Raw genomic sequence first — 18,382 nt, 5'->3', positions numbered from 1 at the left:
TGTGATTAATCTTCTCATAGACTTGTAAATTGACACTTCAGAAGAATTATATTTGAAGGATTCCTACTGGGAATTATTTGGAGAAATGAAGAATACTTGATTCCAAGTATTTGGTGATTTGAAATGACTTACATAAACATACAATTTCCCTTTAAGCATGGGGTTTAAAGCCAGGTTATACCTGTGATCACGCAGCATTGATTTTTAGATAGAAGGAGAAATGAATTTTGAGTTATGTTCCTTAAACCTGATGGAATGGATCTGCATTTAGAAATTCTCCCCTATAATCGCGTACAAGCAACATCTCTCTTGACCTTCACACAGCCTGACTCCTTTTTGACTATATTCTCATATTAAGGTGAAGCACAGGTTAAAAGAATAAAAAAAAAAAAAAAAAAAAAAGAAGACACAACCGCAAATCCTTTATATCCGTTTCTGGCAGGTGGCAGGAGACCTGTTTCTTCAGAAGTCCCACAGCATCTAATACCCTACGGTGGGGCTCACTGAAGACTAACTGGAGGGCATCGGACAAGCCCTGGGGTACCACGTCATCTTTCACTTACGCTCTCCACACCACATCTTCCATCAGACACGCGGTAGGAACCAGAAATAATCCCAGCCAGAAGTGCGCAGAGCTCAGGACCATGGTTGCCTGCAAGAAACAGAAGTGACATGTGCATTAATGCTCTTTCAAAAAAAAAAAAAAAAAGAGAGACATAATTTAATCAGTGTAACACGCCCCATCACACAAAAGCAATAGAACGTATTAAACTAGTGAAAGTTGAAATATACACCCAGGAAGAACGTGAAGGGGACCGGCGGGGTGAGCTCCTTGCCGTGGTCTTCTCAGCTCTTGTCTCCATCCTGATATTTTGACGAGTGTTGTCCCCTTTTCTAAAGCGCTCCAAGCCCCCACTCTGGTCAGAATGCTGTCCTAAATCCCTCTTCTGGAGAAATGTTGGAGCCACCAGACTCCACAGAAATAAACTTCACTCCATAGGCACCTTGCATCCACCCACGTATCCATCAGTTCCTGGTCCTTCACTGCTCCTTCACTGATGTAACCAGCACCTGGGTGCAGGGCAGAGGTTCTCAGCACCCAGAGGAGGAAAGTGAACGGGTTACGGTCCTTGTCTTCAAGGAACTTAAAATGGGGTGGTGTCTCCTACATCACACGTGGAATGGATGTGTCACGATCATATGCCCTGGGGGTGACAGGAAGGCTAGGAGGCTGGGAAGACTTCTTAGTGACAGAGTGTGGGATGTGATGGGAAGAGAAGCAGGAGTTCAACAGCTACAGGGACAGAGGGAAGGCGACGACAGGGAGACACAGGCTCCGACGATGAGACTCCCAGTTCCCGGGATGCAGGGTCACAGAGCATTTGGGAGGAAGCGGGAGAGGGTCTTAAGGAAGAGTTACAGGGGCAGATGTCAGTTAGGTGAGCAGCTGAAAAGAGGGCTCAGGGCCAAGGCAGAGGGAGGGGAGGAGGCAAGGGGGGAGGAGGCAAGGGGGGAGGGGAGGGGGAAAGGGGGAGGGAGGGGGAAAGGGGGGAGGGGAGGGGGAGGGGGAGAGTTAGTTTGCTCTGAACAGAATCGGGGCTGGGAAGGCAGAGTCCTTAAACTTTGTTTTGAGTGAGCGAGGCCAGAGCTGGAGCTGGTAGCAATCGTCAACTACTCGGACAGACACCGAAGTTAAGTGTGACAGAAGCCTTCACATTCACTGGTTTCTCTTTTCTAAGTTCTCACCACTGGATTCTACTGCAATCGATGTGTTCTGCTCTGGCCCACACCTAACCACGTCAGTCTTGCCACTGAACCCCAGCGTGTAGCCCTGTGTGTGGTGTCGGAACTTTATGACAACAAAACTGAGAAGCAATGAGATCTGGGGTAAAGTTGAACACCAACCCTGGCACTAGAGCACTTGCTTTCTCCTTTTCTAAAAACAAGAGTGCCAGCTTTCTGGAAGAGCAATTTAAAACCTTAAAAATATGTGAGTACATTTTGCCCCATCAATTACCCATCTCAGAATGCATCCTAGGGACACAAGTAAGAACTTGGGTAAAGAAGCAAGTACAAGAGTGTTCACATAGTGCTGTACCGTCAAAGGAAGTAAGAAATAAGTGTCCCAGAAGAGGGCTTACTAACTATACTGTGGTTCCTACACCCAATGGACTTCTGTGTAGCAATTAAAGGGATGCAGAATTACAATGTTGACATAGAGAGGTGTGATGTGATATTGCTAATAAAACGGATGGGTTCTGAGCATCTGAAGGGGACCTCCCCCGGCAACAAGGGTAGGGGTGGGAAAGGAAGCAGGATTGGCCCAAGTCTCAGAATTAAACCTGAGATGTGATCTCCCGATGCCGCCCACCCAAAAGTTACACTGCATCTTTAAGTGTTAAGCACTGTATATACGTCAGTATACATCAATACATACGACAGTTTTTGTAAGTTCTGTTTGGGAATTTCCTCACCTTAAAAAAACAAACAAACACACATTCCACGGCCTCAAATGCAGTTCAGTGGTCCAGGCCTTGATCCACTGAGACTATGCAGACCGCCATCCCCTGTACCCCCTGCGTGCTTGCATGTCAGGAAGAAGGCACGAAATGGTCTATCAGAGGGAGTGCCCTGCAGTTTTCTTTTCATCTCTCTTTGGCTAGCTCTAGTTCCCATTTCTCATACAGAAAACGTATTACTTACACATACAAAAAATTTAACTCGTCCCCCTCCCCGCCCCACGCCAGTGGCCCAAGCGAACCACAGGAAGGAGTTGGATTATCCAGGTCCTTTCTTTCTGCAAGTCCCACCTTCCCCCTCTAATCCATCCTTGGCTGACCCAGCGACAGAAGGCGGCCTTGTTTAAGCTACACTTGTGGGGCTACACCCTAGATCATCGGCTGGTGTATTTAGCAAAGAATACAGTCATTTAAGAGTAAGATTTTATAAAAATGATAGTTAATGTGATGGGATGGAGGTGTTAGCTAATGCTATGATGGTAATCATTTTCCAAGATATAAGTGGATCAAATCAACATGTTGTACACCTTAAACGTACAATATTATATGTCAATTCTATCTCAATAAAGCTGGAAAAATATTTTTTCGAGAAAAAAATAAAAATAACATTTTCCAACAATGTGTACTATTTAAAATAGATTATGAAACTCCATAAGAATTCTCACTGCTGACGGAAATAAGGAAAATGACCTTTGAACTGCCCTGCTCAAAATAGGGAACCCTCTCCCCAGTTGACAAAGGTTACATGGAGATTTGGAAGTACTGTTGTCTTGTCACTGGTTTTTAAAAACTTGGAGCTGTTTAAAAACACATAATGGACATAACTAATTTTAAAGGTGTGTCTCCAGAAAGGTTTCTACTATCCCGATTTTCACAGATTGACTGAGGTTTGAGGTACTGAAATCTTTGCTAAGGCCACAGCTTCTGGTATTGAAATTTAGTCAGATTGCTCTTGTTCTCTCAGAATAATTAAAAAAAAAATGTTTACCGAGCTGGGCTAGGTGACAAACAGCACTTAATTACTCCCCCCTCCCCTCTCACCTGTACTACTGAGTGAGGTTTTAAAAGTACCCTTTTGATGTGCTAACAGCCCCACTGGGAAGAAGGGCATCCTCAGTTAACACACCTTTAGCTAGCAATGACTGTTAACCACTTAGGTGCCAAATGCATAGGAACCCCCCCCCCCCCCCCCCCGGCTTGGGGGTAAAGTTACTTGATTCTGAGGCCATAGCTGGGGAGAGCCCAGGGAGGGCAGTGCTGGTCTGGGTGTAACGCTGCACAGCACCACGTCCTGTTAGACCAGGAATATCGACCGGGGACACCGTGAAACACGTGACCAGGGATTAGAGCACTCAGCAGCTTCTGCAGGCTCCACATCACACACGGTCATGGTGACATGAGAGAAGGTTCTAGAAAGAAGGCTGGAGGAGCCCGAGCTGGGCAAGGTCAGTTTGTGTTCCCTGGTGCGGGGCAGATTCGAGACACCATGATAGAGATGGAGGAGGACACCGAGATTTCTTGGTGCGTCACCGTGTACCAGGACTTCCCATAAAGCGTTCCATGTAACCCTTCCTGGTCCCCTTTCTACAGAAGGAAATCAAGTCCGCGACTTCCCCCAGGGACCTGGGGCAGGAAAGCAGGGCCATCGACATTCAAACCGAGGCGGGTGGACCCCAAACCCTCCCTACTCCCTCCCTGTGTGTGAGGAGTGAGGGGCTTCCTTCTCCCCCCCTCCCCACCGCCGAGCCCCCAAGCAGAGGAGAACAGCTCTGAGTTTAGAGATAGCACAGGACTCAAGGCACAAGGTACACTTGGACTGAACACCAGAAACACCAGACCCCAAAGCAAAAGTAAATAAAGGAAAATCTGGAGGACGTGCAGTTACCAAAACAAAGAACACAGGAGCCTGCCCAGCTCCAAGCCCAGCGCTGCCACACGCTCTTACTGACCCTGTGCCTCAGCTGCTTCCTCTGTAGAGTGGGGAAAATGTAATGCTTACCTCATAGGGTTACCATGAGGCTTAAATGAATGATTAGTGCAAAGCACTATAAAAAGTGCCTGGCACATGGTAAGTGCCATACACACTACCTATAACTAGCTGGATTTTTTTTTTTTTTTTTTTACACTACTGACATAACCACACATCTTACGGAGACATCCTAGAAGTGGCGAATGAACAGTGGTGCAGAGTGACTACTTGAGGGGGAGGTGGGTCCAGAAGATCACGTTCTGTTCCAACTGTCAGGAGGTTTACCCAGCGCTGTTCTCAGACGGATGGGAGGGCTGAGCTGCACGCTGCAGAAGTCCCAAACTACAGTGCAAACAAGCTGCTTATTGGTGACAGGCAGCAGGTGTCAACTGTGATGCAGGCAGAAGCTAAACTCTGTTCTTCACGCTCAGGTATGAGTACCGCTCACCTGTGTGGATGCCGCGACACTGGTCCAGGTGAACCTCCGACCGCCACGCCAGGCCACGCCAGGCCACGCCAGGCCACGCACCACCTCTGATCTCTACAGAGCGTCACGCAGAGCACGGGCTCAGCGGTCGCTCTGCAAAGATGGAGAATGCTTGCCAGGAGCTTTTGTGCCCGAGGAGAAAAGAGAGTACGTGCTAAATGCTCATGAAAAACGTTCGCTATGTAGCTGCGTGTCACCAGTATGGTGACTCTGAGTCGCAGCCCAGGAAGAAGGGGGAGTTCTCAGCCCAAACTGTGTTCCAGAGTCCTTGCTGCTTCCACAGGGCTGAGGGGTGATGAAGTCTCCAGTCACACAGAACTGATGGCCGGAGGAGAACCGGCCCCCGGCCATTTGCTTCTCTTTAGCACAGAGTGAAGAGGAATTCAGAACCAGAAGATCCTGGAGGTCATTCTGGCCTTCGGGGCTCCCCTTAGACTCCTAGGTGGCAGGGACCACAAACTGAAGACGCAAAATCATTGTTTCTGAGGACGAAAAAGACATCCCCTCCCCAGGAGCTGGCACTACAGGTACAGAAGGCAAGCAGCCCTCATGGGACCTGACAGGAGGGACCCCAGGAAGGGCCACCTCCCCAGCTTTCCTATGTGACATGAATGGAGAGGCATACAACGGAAATCAGGTAATTAATAGAACGTGTGAAGTCACACACATATCCTAAATGGGACATCCTTTATCTCACTGAAAAGTCCTCATCAATTACTCCTTTGGGCATTTGGAATATTTTAAAAAATGCTAATATGACCTGGAAGATGTGTATATTCTAAATTAGAATAAAAAAGCACCTGATAAACAGGCCACATTTTCCTGGATCTTCAGTCTCACCCAAAGATCTGAAAAATAGATCACTTCATATTCAAACCAAGAACATTTTCCCGATAAATTTGAATGATTTCTCTTTTTCATAAAACCAAGTAGATATTATTTTGGAGACGCAATGAATGCTACAGGATATCTCCCCAGGGCTCCTGGGGTACGTGTGCATCTCTCTCTCCTCCACTGTCAGTGGTGTTTCATGGAAAAAGAAATTCATTAAGGAGCGTGGACTTAAACGTCCGGGATACGTATCTGGGTTTGAAAATAGTTTGCGCATTAGATGGCCAATCGCAGGCACAGGATGTGCACAGGAGCTGAGGCGGGCGCTTAGTGGGGTACCAGCAGGTGTCGGGGAGGTCACAGAGGGGTCGTGAGTCACCAGGCTTCAACTACAGCACAGTTTCGCTGATTCAGGCTTCATGTGGTTCCTACCGCTGCTCTGGATCAAGTTTTTATTGCTTCCCACCCACTGGATCTCTTGGGGTGCTTCTCAATCTACTTCCAGAACGGATACAGAACGGACAAGAAGAATTCTCCCTGGGGACGGGGCCGCTGTGCGTCTTCTCCCCCTGAGTCGCAGTGAGCACGTGCCGGGGCAGCAGACGTCTTGCCCCCAGGCAGCGGCCTCGGGCTACTAACTCTTGCCGCTCTGGGGGATTTCTCAGCAGCTGAGCAGGTAGAGAAGAGCAAGGACCTCGGGTTCAGACAGACCTGGGATGGAACTGCGCCTCTCAGCTTTAGACTGTGACACTCGCACGGGTCCACCGCCCTCTGCGTTCCTCAGTCTCCCCCTGCCCCCACGCCGTAAGATCAGGACAGCAGAAGCACCTCCCTCGCGGGGCTGTGGTACCCAGCACCTTGTGAGCTGTGCTCACAGACAATCTATCTCCCCAAACCCCCAGGAGCCCTGGACCAAACCTTCAAAAATAAACACACGCTTCTTCCTTCCTTGAAGTCTACCTGGCTCCCCCAGCCCCCAAACATCTGTACAGGGCCTTGTGATGCTCTGCAAACAGCTCTGCCTGTAAAATGACTCAGAAGCCGTGAATGAGCTCAGGGGCTGGCGCATGGCACCCGGCATCTGAGCCCCAGCCAAGCTGGCTGCGCTCCATCCCTCAGCTGCCTTTCCGGAGCAGAACAGTCCGGGGACCCCTCGATGAGACATTTTCTCCACTGTTTTCTTTAACTCTGACAACTGCAAATGAAATTGAGCAGCAGCCCGCAGCCCCCCATGGATTCCTTCTGCATTTCTCTCTCTCTCTCTCACTCTTGCTGTTACTTTTTAAGGCTCCTCTAACCAAAGTTCAGATTGCGTTTTTTTTTTTTTTTAAACAGAAAAAAAAAATGTTCTTGGGGAGAAAAGACTTGACTTCATAAAGAGTTTGTGATAACCAAATGAGGATTGCCAACGATACATCCCAAGGACCAAACTGAGCAATTAAAGTGTATGCTCTCTACTTTTAAAATGGATTGACTCCTTCACGAAATTAGAAACTTCACAGCAACAATCCGTCTGCATTCCCCTCCTCCAGTGGTTTGGAGCACTCGTTACGTGCCAGCCTCACGGTCCCTTGGAGAGACATAGAGATGGAGGACACACAGCCTTTCAAGGCTTCATCTCCACCCACTCACAGAACGTAGGGCGTGTTGTTAAGGTACCCTTTCTTCGTCACCATGGATACGTTGCTGGATGCACATAAGGACCCACGAGCACACCCTGCAACAGCTCCAAATTCCCCACGAGCGTTTCCCAAGTAAAAGACATGTGTATTAGCAGCCGAAAACCAACCCTCCCCTCTTCCAGCCCCTCCCCTAGCATTTCCTACTTTAACTAAGCGACACCACTGGCCTCAGGCACAAGTAAGAGGTGGGTCTTGGTTTCTAAAAACCCCTGCAAGAGAGACACTAACTGTTCCCATTTTACAGATGAGGCCATTAAGGCTCAGGGGTTAAGTGGCCAATTCAAGGTCACCAGGTAAGGGGCTGAGTCAGGATGTGAACCCAGGTCTCTCTGAGTCTAGAGCCAGGGCCTGTCCTGTGGTCAGAGATCCATGTTCTTAACAGACAGTGGCTTTAATGTCTACTCATAATTCACTAGTTTTTTTTTTTTTTTTTTTTTACTATATTTGCCAGTGTTTCAATAACTCTTATTTTAATAAATTGCAAGCTTTTAGATGTATATAATCCAGCTTCCATTTTTAGCCCAGAAGTCCTACTCTGACTTTTCCGAACAGAAATTAACTCTGCTGCAACATTTCTGACCCTTGTCTTCTTCTATTCTGCTTAAAATGTAACATTTTTAAATGATGAATTTAAAAACTGGGCTATTTCATGGTAATGTCCTTGTTTCAGAGCACGATGCCATGTGCTGACTCAGCGAGCAGGCGTGCATCATTACTCAGTGAAGCACAGGCTGCCACGTCTTGGGGCTCAGTGAACAGACAACACAGCACATGTCCGTCACCCGACGGCTCAGAATCGGGACAGCCTGTGGGTCTGAGTGGGTCTTGAGGTCCTCACTATTCCTCGGTAGGACAAGTCTTATTAAGGTTGGTACCTATGAAGCAAAACCAACATCTTAGTCTTCAAAGCAGCCTGGCTGGCATCGACAGGACAGGTGAAAAGCAAAACCTTAACACCTGCAGAAGAAAAGGTGGGAGAGTATCTTTCTGACCCTGATTAGCTTTTAGAAAATTTGATACAAAACAGCAGAAACGTTGCAGGAAAAGAGAGGAGTTCGCATTAAAAGGGAAAACGTTTGCTGTAAAAGACACCGTAAACAATGTTTGAAGAAAAGCCACAGATTGAGAGATTTCCAGTGCACACTGCAATCCCGGTTACACGTGTGCTCTGGGGAAACTCATACATGCCCACAAGCAGATATGTGCAGGAATGTTCGCTGTAGCATTTTTGGTGACTGACCTCCACCAAAAGTCAAAAACTTAAATGTTTATCAATAGGAGAAGACATACATTTTGGCATATTTATATAACCAAAAACAGCATTAAAATGAGCCAGCTACACTTACATCACTCTAGATAAACTTCAAAAACCAGTTCTGAAAAAAACCAAAGCAATCCAGGGTTGAGGGGAAGGGTGTGTATGATACAACCTATATAAAGTTTCAAAACCCTGCAGAAATCAACATTGCCTATTGTTTATATTTTCTACAGGTTTATACATACATAATACATGCACGAAAATAGTAAACATGAAAGTAATGAGAGTATTTCTAGCTCAAGGGGAATGAGGCTGGGAGGGCTACTAGGAGGACTCAACAGCAGGGCTAACGTTTCTCTTTTTTTTTTTCTTTTCGAAAAGATACGAAGCAAGCAGCATGTCAACATCGGACTAGGCTGGGGATATAATTCCACATCCTTTGTCTCTACGTGTGAAGTCTGCCACCATGTTGAAAAATTCCACAAAAAGGGGGGGGGTCTCTAAAATAGCCAGGGGGACAAAGGTGAGCCTTGATTGGTCAGAGGGCAATGGGCAGGGGGCACGGAGCCTAATGCAGAAGCAGGAGCCAGCAAGGAAGGGGAAGGTGGAAACACAGGTTCTGAGGCTGAATGAGGCCAACTTTCAGAAAGTTCTGGTTTTGGAGAGAGCTTGCAGCTCACAATAATGACCACCTTGTGGAGATGGATGAGCTCGGCCATGACAACAAGGAAAGAGCCACAGACACCTGTGCCTGCTGTGTGCTCAGCCCTTTTCCCCAATCAGCTGGCTCCATCCTCCCCGCAGCCCCGTGGGGTGGGTACTATATGGTAACTCCCAGCTTGCAGATGAGGTCAGTCAGGCAAGAAAGGTCTAGGGTTTGAACCTGAAATGGGGAAGAACCTTTGTATTCTATTACAAGTTCATCACCAAAGGGATGTTGCCTGTAAGCTTAAATTACACATAACAGCCCATCTCTGGGACCCCTGCCCCCCCCCCCCCGCCCAGGTAATGAGTATTAAGCTAAACACCTTTGTTTAGCTCCCAGGAAACATCCTGACCAGGCCCACGTGCCAATGACCTCAGGAAGGAAGAAATCAACACATCCCCTCCGGAGGCCAAACCAGGACTTTACTCCCTCCCCTTTTAGTACAAAATAAGCCTGAATTCTAACTCAGGGAAGATGGTTCTTTGGGACATGAGTCCAGCATCTTCTTAGCCTGCTGGCTTTCCGGATAAAGTCACTATTCCTTGTCCCAAACACCTTGGCTCTTGATTTACTGGCCTGTGTGCGGCAAGCAGTACGAGCTTGGACTTGGTAACAAACCCAGCCGTCTGGCCCCAGGGCCCACACCTTCTCCCAAGACAGGTGCGCTAGCCCTATTTATTCGGGGCTCATTTGTACACAGTGATGGGCGAACCTGTGGAAATAAATGAGATCACAAAGAAAGGGAATACCGGGTGAGGAAAGGCTTGAGATGAGCGTCCGGGTGATTCCTATACTAGGAGGTGGGGAGAAGGAAAAGGAGCCGGGACTTGGTGAAATCTCAGGGGGAGGGAGTCCAGGATGGAGCTGTGTTCTGAAGGTGAGGAGACTTTAGGGATGACAAGGGGGAGGGAGCTGAGGACGGGCGTGCAGCCATATCATGAGGAAACGGGGGAGGGAGGAGGGCCGGATGGGGCTTGTCCAGGACCTGAGACGGCTATGGGGATGGGACAGGAGGAAGAGCCTGGAAAGGTAAGAAGTCAGGAGGGGAGGGTGGAGAGTGGTCCCGGGGAGACTGCAGAGAGGGGATGACATGGAACGTGTATGGCTTTGGAAATTCAAGGGCCAGTGTTAACTCCGAGGTGCTGTGGACGGCCTTCCACGACCCCGGGACACACAAGGCCGCTTCACAATCATTAAGGAACCATGATCCCAGCTCCTGTGGTAAACAACTGACTTGGAACAAAAGCCTCTCTCCTCCTCGCTCTTTCCTCGGGCTCCCAGGCTCCTGGGTGACTCGGGAAAGGAGCAGGAGACCCGCTGCGCATTCTGGTTGCACCTTTGTTCCTGTAATTACAACCGTAATTCAGACGAGACACACACGTGCATGCATGTTTAGGCGTGAAAGTTAACATCACAACCCGGAATATGAAATACTACCTATGTGCGACGGGGCTAATTTACATTTACTGCGGGATCCGTAACTGTGTAATTTCCTGGCTTTGGTCTGTATAGTTTTTCAGACTCAACATTTTATTAACTTCTCCTTTAAACCAGCTATCTGCCTTTGGCTAGTATTCCCCATTGTACTCGCATGCATATTTCCAAGCTGAATATCATGTTGTAAAAGTCTGTCCATTTCCTCTCATCTCCCTCAGTCCATCTGTATTTTTTACATCGAATCTCCTGGGTCCTCACCTTTTTTGGCTCTGTAAATTTAATTAATGTACTTTGGACTTTCTTCACCAGGTCGCTGTTGAAAATTTACATAAAACAGATCCAATTTTTTTTCATCACACTCTAATAGAAACACATCGGCTACATTTCCCTTTCCATATATTTCAATTTCCATATATTTCAATTTCTCCTTTCAATACAGCTTTCCAAGTTTAAAAATTCTTAGATACAATGGCACATGAATGCTTCTGACTGATTCTTCTATAGAGAGCCTACTACATTTTGGCATCGTCCCATGTTAGAACTGGGTTATCATGTAAATAACATACGATACCATTTGCTCTTCATAAAATCATCTAGATCTTCTTTTTTTTTTTTAAGAGGTCAGCACAAAGATTTTACTTTATTTTTCAGTTATACATATATATATATATTCTTTTTCATATTCTTTTCCATCATGGTTTATCACAGGATACTGAATACAGTTCCCTGGGCTATACAGTAGGACCCTGTTGTTTATCCATTCTATTATCTCATAGTTTGCATCTGCTAATCCCAAACTCCCACTCCATCCCTCCCCCACCCACTCAGCAACCATAAGCCTGTTCTCTGTGTCTGTGAGTCTGTTTGTTTCATAGATATGTTCATTTGTGTTGTATTTTAGATTCCACATATAAGGGATATTATATGGCATTTTAGACCTTCTTTTCTTATGTCTTTGTTCCCCTCAATATTGTTGAAGGCTCTGAGGGATTTCTTTTGCTTTTTTAGAACTGTCTTCTTATATTTCTATTAATTTTGGAGGAATGAAGATGTTTTCAGAGGAGAAACAAATATGATAAGTAGCCTTCTTTCCCATTATTTCAAAAACAAAACCAATGAGGTTACTTTGAGTCGCTGTTAAAGAAATTCCTAGCTGACTGCATGAATGAAGTCTACTAATGCCTTTGAGATTTTGAATAATACAATATTTATTTCAAGGATCCACTTTGTTTTTCCTCACAGTTTTACTTGTTTACTCACTATGGCATTTAATGCCAATGATATACAATTTTGTGTTTTCTTTATCTCTTTTTTCTTTAAAAACATTTATTAGTAAGCCATCGTCATTCCTTTGTTCTCCCTATTAACAACCTGCTTTCTCCCTAGCACAAACATTTATGTTTAGCCCCGGAAAAAGCAAAAACAAAAAATTCAAATCAACTCTAAGGCGGGAATAGCTGAATGTACACCTTTGCCTGTAATTCCTTCTGCTGAAATCCTTAACAGGCTATAAATAAGTTGGCAATGAAACCAATGGAAGAGAAAAACCTGAAAAAAACATGTTTCCTGAGTTCTGTTCCTCTTAGAATCCCTATTTAAATACTTTGCCTTATTTCTACATTTTTCTTCGATGACCCTTACTGGTTGAGATGATTCTAATCACAGCATCCCTTTCTTTGTGGCTCTTTAAATAACTTCATTTTTTAAAACCAATAACACTTATTGAAATGTACTGACCAATGCAATTGAATTGTATGAGAAAGGTCAAACTGAAGTTCATTAAACCCACGGCATTACCTGGGAGCACTTAAGGTAACCGTCTTCTGGTTAGCTTTGCACAGAGCAGCGCTAAGGGAGCGCCGAGGTTCACAGGTGGTCTACTGAGCAGACACTAAAACTGTCACCTACAGCGCTGTACGCTTCGGACCTCTAACTCATAGTGTCTTGGGAAGCAGGCTGAGGCTTTAGACAATAATAAAAATACCGCTGGTGGAGCTGCGGGACAAAGGAACTTCAGGATGGCAAGAAACGGGCAGGGAGAAACAGCTCTGTGTTATACTGGGGTAAATCAAGGCCAGCCTTAGAGGAATTTTCCCGGAAGCTGGGCGAGGGATGGACGGCCAACCTTCCAGGGCTCTGCCAACTGTTTCCCGATGACTCACATGGAATCAATCAGAGGATGCTATTCTGACGCTTCCGTGTCACGATCCCACTAATTAATTCCCAGATTAGAGTTTACATGAACATCTGTGGGACTAGGGTTTCTTCCCTCCTCCCTTCAGCTGGACTTGAAGATGATGATTTACGATTTTTCTTTCAATGCCAAGGACACCAGGAGAACATGTGTTTGGAGTCCTGATCTGCGGGCCCACTGAGGCTCATTTCCTAGAACTTCTCACTGCAGGTTCAGCAGGGCCTGTCCACGTCCCCACGATGAATTACTTCCGCAGACACCCGGCCCACGGCCTCCCCGAATCCTCCCCTGTAATCCCCAACATCTGTTCTGCGTCCAGTGCTGACCAGCGGGGGAATTGGCAAGTCCTGGCCGTCAGCGTCACACAGTCCTGGCCGTCAGGCTCACACGGCGTCAGCCCCGTGATTCCAGCTGAGCCCACCGGATGCGGCAAGGCTCTCGGTTAAACCATTTGCGGCGCAGAGGAAACACCTGTTTAGAACTTTTCCAAAATAAATGCGTGGTGAGCATTTCGAGGGGTCAGGTGTACAGCAGCAGAGAAGATTACAGAGCTCGGGGTCCTTGGGTGCATTACATACCCCAGTTCCTAGGGGTCGATGCGCACGTGTACTTTTCCGACATTGTAATTCAGGATGCTCCATCTGACGATGGTTTGGGTCTTATTCCTCTCTGGGTGACACGCAAAATTTCATGAAATCCACAGCTTCCATCTCAACCACATGTCCCGTATTACCTGATGTTGAGCTCAAACCTAATACCTATCCTAAAAAAGTAAAATAGAGTGTGCTGTTTTTTAACAGGATGCTTGATTTATTTGGAGACAATATGACCCAAAGTAAACACGAGTCTCTGCATCAGTGCATCACCTCTAACAGGGAAGCACAGCCCCACTTCATCCGGAAGGCGGTCCAGCTGGGGAAGGTGACCCAACACCTCCCAAGCCTCCTCATCAGTGGAGACGGTGTGTTTTATTTATTTATGGTACCGTTTGGTTCCAAATGCATCCGAGGGGGAATGAGTAAATATGAAAGAGAAAATAAGGCAACACAATTGAACACGAAATATCAAGAGAGACGACATGCCCTTCAGCTGTGTAATTCCCCAAAGTTAACACGGTGAGCTGAATGCTGAAGTGACAAGCTCCTTGAGGCCACGTGCACGCACCTGTAAACTGGGGCCATCTTATCCTTGCAGGCTGCTTGTTGGGCACTGAGTACCATATATAAATAGCCTAGCACAGTACCCAGCCCTGGACTTTTTAGTGCATTGCAAAAGTTGGCAAAATCTAACTGTCTACAAGGGTATCTGAGGCCATTTGTGGTTTTTCATTCAAGACCCTTCTCTTGGCCTTCCATCCCCAGCCCCGTGCACTCTGGCCACATTCAACTGTCTACATCTCTTCAAATCCTCAAGGTTCTGTTTTGTTTTTCCTTGGCCTTTGCCCATCTTGTTCTTGGCTCAGCTGACAGTGCCCGCCTCTGCCGTTGTTCTGCCTGTGAGAACGCCTCTTCCTCCTTCAAGACTCAGTTCATGGGTTCTCCAGGCAGAATGGCACACTTCCTCCCCTGCGTCTCTCTATAATGGTAACAATGCTATTGCTGCCATTTTTCGCATGACTACTGTCTGCCAGGCGCTGTACTGGCCACTTGCCGATCCGTAAGTTAATACACACCGATGGCCCTACAACAATAGCCGTAGCCTCTATTTCACAGATGTGGAAAGTCTGGTCCAAAGAGGTCACATGATCTTCCTCTGGAGCCAGAGGTAAGAACCACCATCTGATCCGGGTCCGTAGACCCCAGAGTGCACCCCCCTTTCCCCTGTGTCTCGTGATTCTGCTTTATGCTCAAGGATGCTGCTCTGTTTCCTCATCTTCTTCCTTAGACTGAAAGCCTCCTGATGGTAGAGATGTGTTCTCTACACCCCTGTGTCCTCAGCAGCTGATGTCAGAGGCGGCCACTTATTAAGAGGTTCACTGGAGACAGTGAAGGGGAACCCACTTTGACAGAGGCCAGCCATACACACTACAGGCTCTACACTGCCGGCTTGGCTGGAGTATAAACATCTGGAAAGGAAGTTAAGGCCCAGCACATGAGTACCAACCACGTGCCACCTGTTCCTAAATCTTTAGCAACTGACACTAAGTATTTTCATCCAGACTCTTAAGGATTCTTCCATTGGCATCAGGCAAACCTCCCCGCTTGGGTGGCTTTCCAGCAGTTAGATCAGGTTAGTCCTTAGCCTGTGGGTCCCTTGTGAGCCAGTGACTGAGGAGTGACCCTCTCTGAGGGGCTGGCAGTGCGCTCACTCTCAGGCCGGACCACCCCAGCCCTGGGAGACACGGCTGCTGGCCTGGAGGTGCCGCCGGGACCGTGATCCTGGCACTAATTCCCCTGGAGACCTGACTCTTTGAGTGCTGTCTTCAGAGCGAGAGCCCCGTCATGTAACCACCAACTGGCCCCAGCAGCTGAACTTCTGCAGCTGCCCTTGTCACTGAGGAGGCCTGCTGGGAAGGCCGGTCACGTGGACACCACTGACCTCAGCCTGCGTGTGCCCGCGTGTGGAGCCTCTCCTGCGACCTTGAGGCCCTCTTAGGTTGGGTGAGCTCAGAGCTCTGAAGCTTTGAGGGGACCCAGGTGCACAGCCCTTCCTGGGTCCACTGGCTGCAGCAATGGGGGCGTGCCTGCCTGTGTCCTGGGATGATCACGAAAACCGCTGCCGCTTACTGAACACACGTCCCGAGCCAGGCATCCTGCTAAGTCCTTGGACACGAATTCCTTATTGAATTAACACAGCGAACCCTATGATGTTGGCACAGTTTCCACTACCCCGACCCCCCTCTGGCAGACGACACAGCAAAGCATAGAGAGATGGTGACTCGTCTAAGGTCACCCAGACAAGAAGTGGTCCAGCTGGGAGACCCCGTGCTCTGAACCGTGGTCTACGGTGTCTCTCAGGCAACCCCGTGTCTTATTAAAGCAAAGGCCATCAGGGAAAAGTAGGAAAGCAATCCAACATCATGACTGCCAAACCAGGCAGAAAAATTGGGCTGGCCCTGTCGTGTAATCCGGCATCAGCAGAAGGAAAGCTGAGTAAACAGAAGTCAGAGTAAAAGTTCATCTACGGCTCACAATAACGCACTGGGAGTGGGGAAACCTAACCGGGAGGATGAAAAGTGAAATTTGGGGGGCATGAAATATGGTTCCTTTCAGCTCTAAAGCCCGTGACTGACTTCCCCAGCAGGCTTCGAGCAATCCAAACACCCAAGACAAATCCTATAAGCATACCTAATGGAATAATACAGATTCTGTTTGCTTGGGTTTTTGAAGCATCAAAACGGTTCCTTTCTGTGCTTACTTTGGCTCCCCTGTAGTTTTAATTAAGCCTCCCAAGGCTCACAGCATATTAAAATTAGGCAGAAAGAAAACCAACCTGTGGCCTTTGATGCCAAGGACCACTAGGTGCTGGCCTTCCAGTTTGATCTTTGCTCGGGCAGTTTCAGCAGATGCTCAGAGTCGACCTAAAGGAAGAATTTGCCATTTATTCTCCTTTGTGGGGAGGGGCCGCGATTACTCAAGTGATGAAAAAGTTTCTTTCTTGTGGGAAGCTGCAACAAAACAGGTACCCGGGAATCCCCAAGCGGGCTGGCATTCCTCCTTCGGACCGTCCCAGAAGGAGGGATGATGGCAGGCCTCCTCCCTCGTGTTGCTCTCTGAGACCCACCTTCTACACTGCATCTGCCCACCATCGGTCCCGCTCTTTTTCTGCTGTAAGGGAGGGAGTCACATCACGCCACCGTCCATCGCAGCATCTTCATTTCGGCTCTCATCCTGTGTGGTCCAGAAGTGGTGACTGGTTTCCTCTCCTGCACTATAATGTGAGATTCTGGAGGAGACTGTGTCTTGTTGGTCTCCCTCGGTAGATGCACTGGATACACCCCTCCCTCACCTGGCCTTTAAAGATGCTTTGCTGAAACCTTTAGGGAGTTTGGGGTTCTTTGGAGCATGAGCCACCCGTTCTCCTTGCTCAGCCCTGCCATAAACCTTTCTCTGCTCCAAACTCGGATGTTTCAGTTTGTTTGGCCTCACTCACTGTGCATCGGGCACAGGAACTTGTGTTGGGTAACGTGGGCTACTCTCTCAACAAGCCTGGGAGTGAAGAAGGGCGCAGAGTACCTTATGGGGTGGAGACTGAGGACAAGTAAGATGCTTGGGGAGCTCGCGTTAGCGAGAAAGCCAGTTAAGACAGACAAATTAAAAACGTACAGGAAGTCCCAGGATTAGGCATGGTTTTTATACTTGTTTTGTTTTGGGGAGAGGGAGTATCAGTTAGGTTGTGTTTGTGTGTAACTAAGAATTCAACCAACAGTGGCTCAAACAACAAACAGTGGCTGATTTTGCTTTTTCTCCCCAAATATTTCTGGAAGAAGGTATTTGCTCCTCCATGCTCTGGAGCACCCAGGCTTTCCCCGTCCTTCGGCGGCACCACCCTCATTGTTGGCTTTCATCTTTCCTCTCGCCTGTGGCCTCATGGCCCCAAGAGGGCGGCAGTAGCACTAGACACTCCATCTGCCTTCCAGGAGGAAAGCGGAGGTAGCCCACCCAGCTCCTGGAAGGCCCTGGCTCACTTCCTTAGTGCCCACTGGCTACTTGTGGCTCACAGGGCCACTTCCAGCTACCAGGGAGGCTGGCCACCCAGATATGGGTCCTCTTAGCATCCTTAGCAGGAAGTGGTGGGAACCCAAGAGGTTGTTACTGGCACTTGAGTCAGCCATGGGGATGCAGATGGTGACCTAGGGAAGAGTCTTAGCATATAGAGCAATCACACGGTTCCTGAGAAAGAAGGTGAGAACACACGACACAGAGGAGAAACACAAAACTGAAGGTGGTGACAGCTCAGTCACCAGTGTGGGGCATGGGACTGTCCTCTGATAAAGCATGAGGGAGAGAGGGCGGGAAAGAAGTGGTGACCTTGGGAATGTCCCACTGGGCAACAAGGTAGAGCGTCTGCACAAGGAGTGATCCACCGGGCTTGACTCTAGCACAGGAAACCTAGGACTATGTTCTATTATTGAAACACCTCTTCTGATATCAATTTCCTTTTAATTATTTAGAATAATCATTTCATTTTTCTTAATAGGTTGGCTTTCAAATTTGTGGGAAGTTCTTGCTCTTTATTCCTTTCAATATTTAAGGGATTGGTTGAGCTAATTCTTGGGTGTAAATATCAATGTAGGCTTAAAGTAAAGAAAGGAGAGAGGACTGAGAAATATTGTCAACAATTTCCATGTGAACACAGA

The 18,382-nt window shown here is 47.7% G+C and overlaps 1 protein-coding gene across 1 annotated transcript in view; it reads right to left on the bottom strand.

The window, feature by feature from the left end:
- The window catches only part of LOC132352710 (phospholipid-transporting ATPase IB), a 441,016-nt gene that overhangs the window by 51,647 nt on the left and 370,987 nt on the right, over positions 1–18,382 (bottom strand). Inside the window, exon 35 of the mRNA XM_059903398.1 lies at positions 564–652. Within this exon, the coding sequence (XP_059759381.1) occupies positions 564–652 (89 nt within the window). The remainder of the gene's footprint in view (positions 1–563; positions 653–18,382) is intronic.

The sequence above is a fragment of the Balaenoptera ricei genome, chromosome 18 (genome assembly GCF_028023285.1).
Source record: "Balaenoptera ricei isolate mBalRic1 chromosome 18, mBalRic1.hap2, whole genome shotgun sequence".
NCBI classification, from domain to species: Eukaryota; Metazoa; Chordata; class Mammalia; order Artiodactyla; family Balaenopteridae; genus Balaenoptera; species Balaenoptera ricei.
This window is presented reverse-complemented; position numbering and strand designations above follow the sequence as displayed.